The sequence below is a fragment of the Phacochoerus africanus genome, chromosome 2 (genome assembly GCF_016906955.1).
Source record: "Phacochoerus africanus isolate WHEZ1 chromosome 2, ROS_Pafr_v1, whole genome shotgun sequence".
Taxonomy (NCBI): domain Eukaryota; kingdom Metazoa; phylum Chordata; class Mammalia; order Artiodactyla; family Suidae; genus Phacochoerus; species Phacochoerus africanus.
In genome coordinates, this window is record NC_062545.1 from 186,572,168 (window position 1) to 186,587,315 (window position 15,148).

The following is a 15,148-nucleotide window of genomic DNA, read 5'->3' on the forward strand; positions in this document are numbered from 1 at the left end:
CACGCCAGATCCTTAACCCACTGAGCAAGGGCAGGGACCGAACCCGCAATCTCATGGTTCCTAGTCGGATTCGTTAACCACTGAGCCACGAAAGGAACTCCTCTCTACCCTTTTATACAGATGGTTTTCATTTCACTTAACATATAGCGTCCTTACCCGTTTAAACAATAATCTTGAGATATAATTCATGTTACAATGTTCAGAATACATACCATAACCATATCATACTACAGAGTGCACAGTTCAATTTTTGGTATATTCACAGTTGTGCAATATCACCAAGTATCTAATCCCAAAACATTTTCACTACCTCAAACAGAAACCGCAGCCACTCCCTATTCTCCACTGCCCTCTCCCCTGCGAGCCCCTGGCTTTACATTTGTCTTTCAGCAAATGTCCTATGCATATATCCATTCATCTATTGCTTAGGTTGCCTCCATATAATACCTTGGTAATTGTAAACAATGTTGCTATGAACAATGGGGTTCATGTATCTTTTCTAATTAGTGCTTTTATTTTTTTTTTTTTTGGATATATACATAGAAGCAAAATTGCTGGATCATATGGTAGTTCTATTTTTGGTTTCTTGAGAAACCTCCACACTGTTTTCCACAGTGTCTGTACCAACTTCCATTACTACTAACAGTGTATGAGGGTTCCCTCTTCTCCACATCTTCACCAACATTTGTTATCTGTATTCTTTTCCATGGATCATACTTTAAATAGAAAGTACTAGCTTTTCTGTAAGATAAATCCTAAAGATAATAATTGGGTCAAAGACCATAAGCATTTCTAATTCTCATAGTTCTTAACACACTGCCTTCCATAGGGACCGTAACCAATTTATACTCCCATCAGCAATATATATACTAGTTTTTTTGATTATTTCCCCACAGCCTCACCAACTAAGAGTGTTGTCAAAATTTCAAATCTCAACAAAAACAAAAATAAAAAAAAAGGAGTTCCTGTTGTGGCTCAGTGGTTAATGAATCTGACTAGGAACCATGAGGTTCCGGGTTCGATCCCTGGCCTTGCTCAGTGGGTTAAGGATCCAGCATTGCCGTGAGCTGTGGTGTAGGTCGCATACATGGCTCGGATCCTGTGTTTCTGTGGCTCTGGCATAGGCTGGGAGCTACAATTCTGATTTGACCCCTAGCCTGGGAACCTCCATATGCCGCAGGTGCGGCCCTAGAAAAGGCAAAAAGACCAAAAAAAAAAAAAAAAATTCAAATCTAATAGGTAAAAAGTCTCTTTTTAATTCTGGTTTGTATTTATCTTACTTTAAGTGACAGCAATCATCTTTTCATGTATTTTAAATATTTATTTCCCTTCTGATTATTGCCTCTTTCTTGAAATAGTCTTCACGTAACAGTTTCTGTGATATGACTCTCTTCAGGTGATTTTTCTCTCAGTTGCTTAGCTAATCCTCCTTTTTCTCATTCAAAAGCTCCTACTCCAATAACTGACCTCTAAATGTTGGAATTTCTTTAGGGTTGGGTTCTGAAGACTTTTTTTTTTTTTGTCTTTTTAAGGCCACACCCTTGGCACATGGAGGTTTCCAAGCCAGTGGTCTAATCGGAACTGTAGCTGCCAGTCTATGCCAGAGCCACACATATGTATGTGTGTGTGTGTGTGTGTGTGTGTGTGTGTGTGTATACTGATGATTCTCAAATATATACCTTCAGCCAAAATTTCTAATTCAAATTATATATTCCAATACTTTCTTGATATCACGCTATCAATATTTTTCAGGCTTAACACACCCAAGAGGGAATTCATTTTCACCTTATTTCTATAAATGGTACACCTAGCCATCTAGCAACTTGAACTAGAAATATGGGTGTTATTGATTCTTCTCTCATTTCCAACCCCCAATCTGCTAGCAAATCCTGTTTCTTTCTTGAATCTGCTTCTTTTCATTTCCTCTGCCCCATGCTAGTTCCAGTCATAATTACCACTCAGTAGATGACTGCAAAATCCTCCTCAAACTTATAGCATTTGGGGAAGGACAATTTGTAGCTAAGTAGGACTATCCCATACACTAAGATGTTTAACAATCCTGGCCCTAGCTTTCTGAATGATGGAGTAACTCTTAATCACTGCGACAGCTAAAAACAATACCCTACATTTCCAAACATCTCCAGAAGAGTGGAAAAACTCCTGGTTTAAAACTGCTTGTCCCTACTGCCAGCCTTACCTGTGCCAATCCATTTGCCACATACATTTTTCTTTTTACATTATAAAACAGATTACATCATTCCCCTAGATAAAACCCTTGAATGGCTTCCCCATACACTTCAAAGAAAATCTAAACTCTATAATGCAGCCTATGATTAACTTACTGATACCAGCTTGGACTTAGGTTCCCCTGCTTCTTTGGACTTTAGCCATGTTTATAATCTTTCAATTCCTCATATATACCAAGTTCTTTCTAACCTCAGAGGCTTTGTACATGCTATTTACTCAGCATGGATTCCCTTTCAATCCATTCTTCCATAAGAGACCCTTTGGTCTCCAGGGCTCACTGTAAACACTACCGCCATTAAGATTTTCTGTGACCATACTACCTAGAAAACGTTCTTCTATTACTCTCCATCACAGGTCTGCTCAGATTAACTAGGGGCATTTATCCCAAGTAGTAATTAATATTACTTGTTTCCATTATCTGTCTCTCCAGTCAGACTATAAGCTCCATGAAAGCAGAGACTTCTTTGTTCACAAAATACCTATGCAGTGTCACTGACAGTCTTTCAGACCAAGAAGATACGAGGTGCCAAAAAAGAGGAAAATATTCAACACAATACTGAATGCAGACTGTATGTACTGCAAATTCTACACCTGCTGTCAACTACTAAATTCCTTCTAGCTCTCTCCACAATAACAATAATTAAGCTAAAAATTTCAAAAAGCAACTAAATTTTATATTCACGTCTAAATCACATTTTAAAAATATAAGGCTGTAACAAAAGATGAAATGCCATGTTTAACCAGAACTCCCCTCCCTATCTGGCTAAAGTGAAGCTTGTCACACTAATAAACTCAATTCCTATTTTGTTCATTAGTTCTAAGTCAAGCAATTGGTTGCAAACTTCAAAGTAAATATAAACAAATTCCTAATTTAGTGAATATGGAAAGCAAGTAAATGAACCAAGGTGAAAGACAGATTTTAAAAACATCTTTAGGAGTTCCCGTCATGGCGCAGTGGTTAACGAATCCGACTAGGAACCATGAGATTGCAGGTTCGGTCCCTGCCCTTGCTCAGTGGGTTAACGATCTGGCGTTGCGGTGAGCTGTGGTGTAGATCGCAGACGCGGCTCAGATCCTGCGTTACTGTGGCTCTGGTGTAGGCCGGTGGCTACAGCTCCGATTCAACCCCTAGCCTGGGAACCTCCATATGCCGCGGGAGCCGCCCAAGAAATGGCAAAAAGACAAAAAAAAAACCTTTAAAGAGCACAACACAAAGAGTTACAAAATACTTTTTAAAAAGGGTCAACTGAGCATTTTCTAATAACCCACCGGAGATGCTGGGGATTTTCATGGATACCAACCACCCAGTAGTGATCAGATTTTCCTTTGCAGTGTTCTCTTGTGTTACATATGGGAGTCCATGTATAACCAAGTCCTCTGTTAAGCATTCGAACAATGCCTTCTGAATCCACATAACATGGGGTACCTATACACCAAAAGAAAAACAAATCATATGGAAATATAGCTATCTAGTTGTTAAGTGGTTTTTTTTTTTCTTTTTGCTTTTTAGGGCAGCGTTTGCAGCACACAGAAGTTTCCAGAAGTTCTGGTTAAATCTGAGCTGCAGCTGGTGCCTTTCATCACAACCTTAGCAACTCGGGATTCCTAACCCACTGAGCAAGGCCAGGGATTGAGCCCAAATCCTAGTGGACACTATGTTGAGTTCTTAACCCGTGGAGCCACAATGAGAACTCCAAATAAATCCCTTTTCAAAAACACATACCAATCATTCCACTTTCAAATCAAAAGAAAAAAAAAAAAAACAAAACCCTCAAAACAAAAAGGTTGCATATTTTCTCTTGTGGTAGAGCTGGTTAAATATCTAGTGTTGTTAATGCAGCGGCCCGGGTCATGGCTATGGCTTGGGTTCAATCCCTGGCCCGGAAATTTCCACACGCCACACATGCAGCCAAAAAAAACCAAAAAAGATAAATAATCAAGATTATTTCCCATCAAATTTCATTAACCACATAGAGTAAGACCTAACTGAATAAAAGCGGAAAAAACTGCATGTGATACGACTAAAATTTACCCAAATAAAAAGGAAAAAAACTGATCTGGTTCACTGAAAAATATGCCACCTGCTGGAATATAATAGTTTCTTAAATACAGTGGTTTTTTTTTTTTTTTGCTTTTTAGGGCTGTACCTGTGGCATATGGACGTTCCCAGGCCAGGGGTCAAGTTGGAGCTACAGCTGCTGGCCTACACCACAGCCACAGCAACGCCAGGTCCGAGCCGCATTTGCAACCTACACCACAACTCATGGCCACACCAGATCCTTAACCCACTGAGCGATGCCAGGGATGGAACCCACAACCTCATAGTTCCTAGTCGGATTTGTTTCTGCTGTGCCACGATGGGAACTCCTAAATTTCTCTTTAGTACTCTTTCTCCTCCCTTTCTTTCTTGGCCTTGTCGCTATTCTGTTTCCCAATTCCTAAGTAAGTTTGACGTAGGACACAAGGAAGCATTCCTGTTTCCTTCCTACTCTGTTCCCACTTCAGGATTTTGCGTGGCAAATTCTGCAATTACCCTTTCCTTTTTTCTTTTTAGAGCCGCACTCATGGCATATGGAGGCTCCCAGGCTAGGGGGTCTAATTGGAGCTACAACTGCCAGCCTACACCACAGCCACAGCAATGCAGAATCCAAGCTTCATCTGTAACCTACACCACAGCTTATGGCAATGCCCGATCCTTAACCCACTGAGTGACAGCAGCAATCAAACATGCAATACTAGTCGGATTCGCTTCCTATGCGCCACAATGGGAACTTGGCAATTACCCTTTGCTTATCTGTGACTTTATACCCCTCTCACCCTGCAAACAGCAGTTTCCTCATTTCCTCAGGGTCTAGATCTTACTGGTAATTGGGAGAAAAAAAAATAAAGCTATATGAAGGGAAGTTATTAATGGTCACATTATGAAAGCGTAAGTGCTTAATAACATCCCAAGAGAAAACACATCCAGAAATGGTTGATTTTTAAAAAACAAACTGGAGGAGTTCCCATCGTGGCTCAGCAGTAACAAACCCGACTAGTATTCACAAGGATGTAGGTTTGATCCCTGGCCTCACTCAGTGGGTTAAGGATATGGCGTTGCTACAGCTATGGCGTAAGTCAGCAGCTGTAGCTCTGATTCCACCCTTAGCCTGGGAACTAACATATGGTGCATCTGCGGCCCTAAAAAGCAAAAAGAAAAATAAAAATGAAATACTACATAAGTCATAAATGTAATGTTTTAATTTCCTAGTGTCACATGAGGGAAAATTAGTGAAGTTAGTTTTAATATATTTTATTAAATCCAATATATCTAAAATATTATCATTTTAACATGTAATCAAGACAAAAGAATTCCTGAAATTTTTTACATAGTTTTTTTTCATACTAAGGTTTTTTTCATACTAAGCCTTCAAAATTTGGATAGTATTTAGTATCTATAGCACATCTCAAGTGCTCTATAGCCACATATGGCTGGTGGTTCCTGTAGTAAGACAGTGCAACAGTGGAAAATTCCTGATTTTCACAAAGAATCTGCTAGAAAAGCCACAACTTGAACACTGATTTCTATCTTCTTGCTAGCTAATCAACTTTTAGAAAAATCTATCTCCCTCTTTGCAAATTTTATAATCAGAATTCTGATGAAGAAGAGATTTTGTACATAAAACAGCAGCTACCTTGCCCAACAATTCCAGTTTCCAGTTCTGCCAACATATTAAAAAAAAAACTTAAACATAAATATAGACAACTTATCTTTAAACAAATTAATTAGGAATAAAATAATGAAACAATATTCTTCTTGAAAAATATCCCTAATATAAAGAAATGATTTTGGAGTTCCCGTCGTGGCGCAGTGGTTAACGAATCCGACTAGGAACCATGAGGTTGCGGGTTCGGTCCCTGCCCTTGCTCAGTGGGTTAACGATCCGGCGTTGCCGTGAGCTGTGGTGTAGGTTGCAGATTCGGCTTGGATCCCGTGTTGCTGTGGCTCTGGTGTAGGCCGGTGGCTACAGCTCCGATTGGACCCCTAGCCTGGGAATCTCCATATGCCGCAAAAGCGGCCCAAGAAATAGCAAAAAGACCAAAAAAAAAAAAAAAAGAAATGATTTTATCTTGCCTTCAGCTGAAAATCCAAGCCATACAAGGTAGGATTTCCTTGTAAGAGGAAGAGGATCACCATGTAAGATTTGTTTTTTCTTTTTTCCCAGCTGTAGTAGTTGAATTCCAAGGCACTGATCCCCATCAAATCCTGTACCTAGTGATAAAATGTAAACATAAATTAGGTATTACAGGTTATTTAGCTATAATGCAGCCTAACTTATTTTCTGGGAATTGATTTTGTGTTAATTCCTAGATTAACACTACTTTTTATAGATAACCTATCTAACTGAGGCAGCATTCAGATATTAGAAGCAGAATATTAAGTTACATAGACTATTTATATAAAATGTTTATAAGTGGTAATTCATTCACTCAAGAAGTATTTACAGAGAAGTATTTACCAGGTACTAAGGCTACAATGGTAAACAAGACAAAGTTACTGTTCTCATGAAATTCATATTCAGGCAGGAGAAGAAAAACAAATTTTTTTAAAAAAAGAAAAAAAGCTAAGTGTTATTATCAATGACTAAAATACGAATGTGATAGCATGTCAGACTGAGTAGCTACTTTAGACTGGATAGACAAAGGTGGCCTTTTGAGAAAGTGAAATTTAAACTGCGATATGATCTGCAAATTGGAGCCAGCCATTCAAATCATGGGGAAGGGAGCTCCTATTGTGGCTCAGTGATGACGAATCTGACTATTATCCATGAGGACGCAGGTTCGATCCCTGGCCTTGCCCAGGGGGTTAAGGATCTGGTGTTGCCACAAGCTGTGGTGTAGGTGGCAGACGAAGCTTAGACTTGGCATTGCTGTGGCTGTGGCACAGGCCAGTGGCTACAGCTCTGACTGGATCCCTAGTCTGGGAACCTCCATATGCCATAGGTGCAGCCCTAGAAAGACATAAACAAACAAACACACAAACAAATGATGGGGGAGGAGCACTATAGTAGACAGGGAACAGCTAATGAAAGGGGCCTGAGATGGGAACAAACGCAGTGAGTTTGAAGAACACAAAGAAGCCAGCAGGAACAGAACCAGTAATGAGCATAAGCAGTAAAAGACGAATTCGAAGAGGCAAGCAAAGGACAGATCATGTAGGACCTTGTCACCTGTGATAAGAAGTTTTTTATTCTAAAGCAATAGGAAGTCATCAGAGGAATCTGAGCAGAAAAGGGACATGACTGGATTTATGTTTTTAAAAGATCACCTAGGCTGCTATGTGGAGAATGGATTGTGGAAGGCAGGGACTGAAGCTGAAAAGCTAGTAAGGAGGTTACTGCTATTGTGACAGTCCAAGACAGGAAGTCTGGGTTGGACTGGGTTTATTTGCTTTGGCCACACCTGTGGCATGTAGAAGTTGCCCAGGCAGGGAATCAAACCCATGCCACAGCAGTGACAATATTGGTCCTCAACCTGCTGAGCCACCAGGGAACTTCTGGACTGGAGTTTTAGTGCAGATGAAAAGAGCATTTGGAATATGTTGTGTAAACTGACATGATGTGACTTTGCCAACAAAGGTGCTGTGGGGGGTGAGGGAAAGAAAAGAATCAGAAAAGGGAGTTCCTGTCGTGCTGCAGCAGAAATGAATCCGACTAGGAACCATGAGGTTGCAAGTTCGATCCCTGGCCTCACTCAGTGGGTTAAAGATCCGGCGTTGCCAAGATCTGTGGTGTAGGTCAAAGACTCAGCTCAGCTCCCATGTTGCTGTGGCTGTGGCGTAGGCCGGCAGCTGTAGCTCCGATTAGACCTCCTAGCCTGGGAACCTCCATATGCTGCAGGTGAGGCCCTCAAAAGCACATACACGAGAATCAAGGATAACTCTTACATTTCTGGCTTGAGTAGCTAGATTGATAGTATGCCCTTTACCAAGACTGGAAAAAACTAAGAAAGAAGTAAGTTTGGAGGGGGGAAAAAACCCCAAAAAACCAGAGGTTTCATTGTGGCCATGTTAAGTTTGATATCCATATCAAAACTCCACATAGAGGAGTCACCTGTTGGCTCAACAGGTTAAGGATCTGGCATTGTCACTGCTATGGCTCAGGTCACTGCTGAGGGTTCAATCCCCAACCTGGGAACTTATGCATGTCCTGGGTGCAGCCAAAAACCAAACCGACCAACCAAACAAAAAAAAACCAAACAAAACTCTACATGGTGATTTCAAGTCAGCAACTGGATATGTAAGCCTGGAGATACAAGGAGAGGGTAGGGCTGGCGATACTAATTTAGAGGTCATGAACACAAGGTGAATTAAAGCCATGGGTCTTGATGAGATATCCCAGGGTAGTGTCTCAAAATGCAGTTTCTGACCTGTGAGTCATGAAATCTATTTAGAGTTACAACAAGCATTTTTTAAAAAATGAAATCAAAGAGTAAATATTATCCATGAGATTACCATTCTAGTAACATTTGCACATATACACAGAATAGCAAAAAAGAATGTATTTCTCACTAGGGCTAAGCACTTGAAAGACTGATAGCTCCCGACGTGGTCAGAGTATCAGCAAAGAAGGTCTGTGACTGAGCCCTGGAGCACCCTGGCTAAGAGGCTGGTGCAGGAGAAGCCAGCAAAGGGGCTGAAGGAGTTATCAGTAAGGAAAAAATTGGGAGTAATGTCACAGAAGCCAAAAGAAGAAAGATTTCCAGTGAAATTATTTAAATAAATAAGCATAAAAGATCATCAGTAGCCTCGATAAAACCAATCTGAGTTCATATAACTGTGAAATAATATATCTAGGAAAACAAAGAGATCAATATCTGAAATCAAAATTGTAAACTGAAATCAAAAGTGGGGAGGGCTGGGAGTTCCTGTTGTGGTGCAGCAGAAATGAATCTGACTAGTATCTATGAGGATGCGGGTTTGATCCCTGGCCTCCCTTAGTGGGTCGGGGATCCAGCATTGCTGTGAGCTGTGGTGTAGGTCACACATGTGGCTTGGATCTGGTGTTGCTGTGGCTGTGGTGTAGGCTGGCAGCTACAGCTCCAATTTAACCCCTAGCCTGGGAACTTCCATATGCTGCAGGTGCGGTTCCAAAAAGGAAAAAAAAAAAGGTGGGGAAGATTGAAGAAAAGGAGATTGAAGAAAAGGAGGCAGCAACTCTTTAAACGTCGCATCCAAAGCTGTTTTGATCCATCATACAAGAAATTAGGTGGGGTTTTTTTTTTGGCATTTAAACTGATAGTTTTTATAAGATAATGACATGGAAGCAATTAACCAAACTCCACCTTAGAATTCTTTCTATAGCAGTTTTTCTATAAGTAAAATGTTTTCATTTGCATTGTAATTAGTGAATACAACAAAATTCTATACAAAGACTATACTGATTCGAATTCTAAAATAAACCCCAAAGGAGATATACCCCAAAACAAAAAAAGAGAGAGGAAGAAAAAAAAAAAAAAACTCAAGTGATTTCCATCTTACTTCAGGTCCTGGTAAAATTACAAAAGACTAAAACCAGTCTACCTCTGTGATAAACAATGATAAGCTGTTCTCCATGTCCTGCCATTGACACCACAGGTCCAGGGAGACTGAAGACCTCTTTCTGAACACCTCCAATGGTAAACAAGCGAAGGAGCAAGGAGCTGGTGGCAGCAGCAGCCCATCCCTGACCAAGACATATGGCTTCAATATCCTCATTCGGAGGCATGTCTACAATCCACTCTTTGCTTGAATCCCAAGAACTAAAGTGCAGGCAGTGAAGCTTGCTAAAAATTAAAACAAGACCAAAACAATCAAACTTTCACATTTGATATTTTGTATGTATATATAAAACTAATCGTAATACCCAGTAACAAAACCGAAGTTTATTTTTCTATAGTACATAAATAGTACAAAAATGGCTTTAAGACAGTACAAAATATCTTTAAAATGGACTATGTTAAAACCATTAACAGTTATGTTATTGAAGAATATTTAAAAATACAGGAAAATGCTTACAACATAATGTTAAATGAAAAAAGGCAGGCTAAAATCAGCAGCACATGATTCTAGTTCACAAATACACAGAATGATCACAAACTTTAAAAAAGGAAGGAAGCATCAAAATGTTAGGCAATAATCCTCTCATTGCATACATATATGCAAAAAATTTAATATAGGAGAACAAAGAGAAAAAGAAAAAAAAATCCATATAGCAAGATTACCAACCACAGCTAACAATGTGACTTGTGTTTCTTTTTTCTTTGCATGTATACATATATATCTATATGTAAATTATTATGAAACTTAAGCTTCAGAATCCAGATACCACGGTATTTAGAATCAGAAGCAGTACTGACTTCCTGAACAGTAATTTTAAATTCAAATTTAAAATAAAAGGATAACATTCTATATGACAGTGAAATAATTTACCTAGTAAAACAAAGAGGATATATGAAATCAAAATTGTACATGGAAATAAATGTATGTAAGATATTCTGAGTTTGAGACACTAAGCAACAGTGATTTATTTTAGTAAACTGATTTAATTCAATAACAATGTGTAAATTAGGAAAGCAACTAACATAATAAAATGGTCCAATTTGGTATTTCTCAAGCTTCAGTGCACCTTTTATCACCTCAGGATTTTGTTAAAATGCAGCTTCTGACTCAGAAGGTCTGAGGGTGTGTCTGTGAATCTGTTTTCAATATGCTCCCAGTGGACCTATGTTCTTAGTTTGCAGACCACACTTCAAGCAGCAAGAGCTAATGTGTCCACTCAGAAGGATTTTAATTTCAAATCACCTGGGAGTTAGTAAAATCTATGATCAAGTTTATAAGCACTATGATCAGCTATAAAGAAAAAATCAGGAAAGGGCAAGCTGGCTGAAATAACAAAGTTGAGTAAAATATTTTTTTCTTCTTAAAAAAAAGTATAGATTCTGCATACATTGCTTTCCCATCATGATTTTGTCTCTATATCTACCTACCTACCAACATAGCTAAGAAGTCTAAAATATATTAAGTTAAAAAGCCAAAATGACAGGAGTTCCCATCGTGGCTCAGCGGTTAGTGACCCTGACTAGCATCCATAAGGATGAGGGTTTGATGCCTGGCCTCACTCAGCAGGTTAAGGATCCTGTGTTTCCATGAGGTGTGGTGTAGGTCGAAAACTCAGCTCAGATCCCATGTTGCTATGGCTGTGGCTGTGGCATAGGCCAATGGCTATAGCTCTGATTGCACCCCTTGCCTGGAAGCCGCCATATGCCGTAGGGGCGGCCCTAAAAAAAGACAAAAAGACCAAAAAAAAAAAGTCAAAATGACAAATAGTACTAATAACTTTTTTTTTTTTTGGTGTTTTTGCCATTTCTTGGGCTGCTCCCATGGCACATGGAGGTTCCCAGGCTAAGGGTCGAATCAGAGCTGTAGTCACCAGCCTACACCAAAGCCACAGCAACGTGGGATCTGAGCAGAGTCTGCGACCTACACCACAGCTCACGGCAACACCAGATCCTTGACCCACTGAGCAGGCCAGGGATCAAATAACATTTTTTAGTGTATTTTTCTTTTTAAAGAGAAACCCAAGAAATAGCAACAACAACAACAACAAAAAAAAAGACAAAAGACAAAAAATAAATAAATAAATAAAATTTTTGGAGTTCCCGTCGTGGCACAGTGGTTAACGAATCCGACTAGGAACCATGAGGTTGCGGGTTCGGTCCCTGCCCTTGCTCAGTGGGTTAACGATCCGGTGTTGCCGTGAGCTGTGGTGTAGGTTGCAGACGCGGCTGGGATCCTGCGTTGCTGTGGCTCTGGCGTAGGCCGGTGGCTACAGCTCCGATTCAACCCCTAGCCTGGGAACCTCCGTATGCCGCGGGAGCGACCCAAGAAATAGCAACAGCAACACCAACAAAAAAAAAAAGACAAAAGACAAAAAAAATAATAAATAAAGAGAAGTTTCAAATCTAATCTATCATGACAAAGCTCAGATCAGAAATTGTCCAAAACTGAGATTAGATTTGATTAACTATTAACTGTTAACAGTAGTTATATCTGAGAGCAGAATTTGCTGGGGGCGGGGGGAGTTGGCAGCGGAATTTCTATTTCGTAAAAATTCTGTGCTGCTTTAAGTTTGTTTAAAACTAATATGCATTTTAGTAAGAAGGGGACAATTAAGTAAAAACAGACATATGGTCTGAAGTATTATGGGTGTGCTGGTATTTGTACTAAGCTCTTCTTTCTGAAATTTCATACGACAAAAGATGTAATTTAGTTTTCTGTCTCATTAACTTTTTGTATTGAAATTCAATATCTGTATCTAACAGTTCAACAATAACAAATTCTTCCTAATAATCTTGAATTTACCTTGCTAGTTCATCAGTGCTCTCACATGCCAACAAAATAGCTTCATGGGAAAGATCGGCTACTGTATAATTCAAAGTGTTTGATAAGTGTGTTGCATGGTGTATGGAGGTATCATGGAACTCCACATCTATGGCATTGTCTTGCTCATCGTTATAGCAGCGAATAATTCCAATAGAATTCCACACCTACAAATATGTAAGATTAAATACAAGTCTGAGAAAGACTGAAGTTCCTAGAATCAACAAGCCAAAATGGTACAAATTAACAAATACCATAATTCAATCTGAATCAAGGTTTAAATTGTGAGAGCAACTACAACTTACCTACCCCTAAAATAGTTTCAGGTAACAACAGGAACATCACAGCAGCAATTACTAATTATTTTTCTCCTCATGAAAAGAACATACATGTATATTTATTTATTAGCAAATGGAATATTTCACTTAATATTTAAAAATTTTTTTTGTCTTTTTAGGGCCACACCCATGTCATGTGGAGGTTCCCAGGCTAGGGGTCGAATCAGAGCTGTAGCAGCTGGCCTACGCCATAGCCACTGCAATGCCAGATCTGAGCCGTGTCTGAGACCTACACCACAACTCACGGCAAGGCTGGATCCTTAACCCACTGAGTGAGGCCCAGGATCAAACCTGCGTCCTCACGGACACTAGTTAGATTCGCTTCTGCTGAGCCATGATGGGAACTCCAATTTTTAATATTTTTATAAAACTGCATCAGTGTCATAAAAAAATACTGTATGATAGGCCTTTGAACAACCACACCATTAAACTCCTCAAGAGAAACATTTCAAAGATTTATTTACTTACAAATACGAGGAAAAATGACTGTGGGGTTTTTTTTGGTCCAAATAAGTAGTTTATAGTTATGGCATAAATATATACGTTTTAAGGCCGCATAAATTGATACCATTGGGAAAATTTGTCTTCTACTTATGTATACTATAGGCTCACACAGGTAGGGTAAGCCCTAGTTTTTCCCTTCCCCTACCACAAATACAATACAAATACAATAGTTGGCAATATTAGAAAAATTAAGACCTATTACTTGATGATTACTGAGGTAAGAAATTTTTTTTTCAAAATAAAATATCTTTCACGTTAACCTAAAAATTTATGCCAGGACTAAACCATTCAAAAATGACAACAGGTGGGAGTTCCTATTGTGGCGCAGTGGAAACAAATCTGACTAGTATCCATGAGGATGCAGGTATGATCCCTGGCCTCATTTAGTGGGTCAGGGATCTGCCGTGAGCTGTGGTGTACATCACAGATGTGGCTTGGATTCTGCATCGCTGTGGCTGTGGCTTCGGATGGCGGCTGCAGCTCCAATTCAACCCCTAGCCTGGGAACTTTCATATGCCATGGATAAGGCCCTAAAAAGTAAACAACAACAACAACAGTAACAACAACAAAACAAAGAAATGACAATGGGCAAAGTCCTCAGTGGAAAACCTCAAGTAATCAACAAACAGAACTATTGAACTTAAAAAAAACCAAAACTTTTAGCTCTCAAACTGAAGACAGAAAGTTAATACTCATCCATAAATACATATCTAATATCTACTGTGCCATACCTTGTTCTAAAGCACTATCAGTAAACAAAACAATATAAAGATACCTATTTATGTGGCACATACATTCTGAAGGCATGGGAAAAAGCGGCAGGTAGTTTTTATTCATAGTACCTATTACCTTCTAATAGTATACTGTACTAGGAGTTGCTTTCTAAAAAAACACCTTTTAACTAGTGTTCTGAATCAGTACAACCTCCCATATAACAACTAACATGACAAAATTTGGAAGTTTAGCCAAGAGAAACGGCAAGATATACAGTTTCATTTACTTACGTTCATTATATGTCATTTTGCAAAGTAGAATTTTATTTAACACAATTTTCAATAAGGTTGAAACAAGATTAAAACTGTGAGTTAATTATAAAATAAACCAACCACAAAATTACAATCAACCAAAGTGCTCCAGGCCAATTAATCTATAAACTTATTTTTACTAATATACCTACAGTGAAATAAAATGCTTAAAAGTGAGCAAACACCATTTTAAAGTTAAGTGTAGACACCCAAGGCTTACCATGAATCTGTGAGTGAGATGCAAGGGTGTAGAACCTGACTGGAATGGCTTCTGCCGGGGAGTTGGCATAGGACCATCATAAAACGGCTTTTGAGATGTTATAAGTGGTAGACTGTGAATGTTGCCTGCTTGATCATCTTCCTCCTCCTCCTTGAGAAGACTAGAACCAGTTTTTAGCATTGTAACATCTAGAAAACAAAGGATTATACTCAGAGAATCATAAATACCAAGGACCTTGAAAAGAAAAGCATTATGAAATCTAATAACCTTACCCACTCATATTTAATAATATTAACATACTATTTACTTCTCTCATTGTGTTAACATCTGTGGTAATAGTTCAAAAGCAATGGCAGGTGGGGGAGTTAAACTATTGGTACCTTAGCATGAATCAAAGGGGTGGCACCAATCTGTA

General features: G+C 39.1%; 1 protein-coding gene across 1 annotated transcript in view; it reads right to left on the minus strand.

Annotated features, from left to right (window-relative positions):
- WDHD1 (WD repeat and HMG-box DNA binding protein 1) overlaps positions 1–15,148 on the minus strand; it is a 79,735-nt gene that overhangs the window by 23,744 nt on the left and 40,843 nt on the right. Inside the window, exons 12-16 of the mRNA XM_047767390.1 lie at positions 14,734–14,921; positions 12,629–12,813; positions 9,809–10,050; positions 6,362–6,499; positions 3,517–3,673 (exon numbers count right to left, since the gene is read on the minus strand). Coding sequence (XP_047623346.1) covers positions 3,517–3,673; positions 6,362–6,499; positions 9,809–10,050; positions 12,629–12,813; positions 14,734–14,921 — 910 coding nt within the window. The remainder of the gene's footprint in view (positions 1–3,516; positions 3,674–6,361; positions 6,500–9,808; positions 10,051–12,628; positions 12,814–14,733; positions 14,922–15,148) is intronic.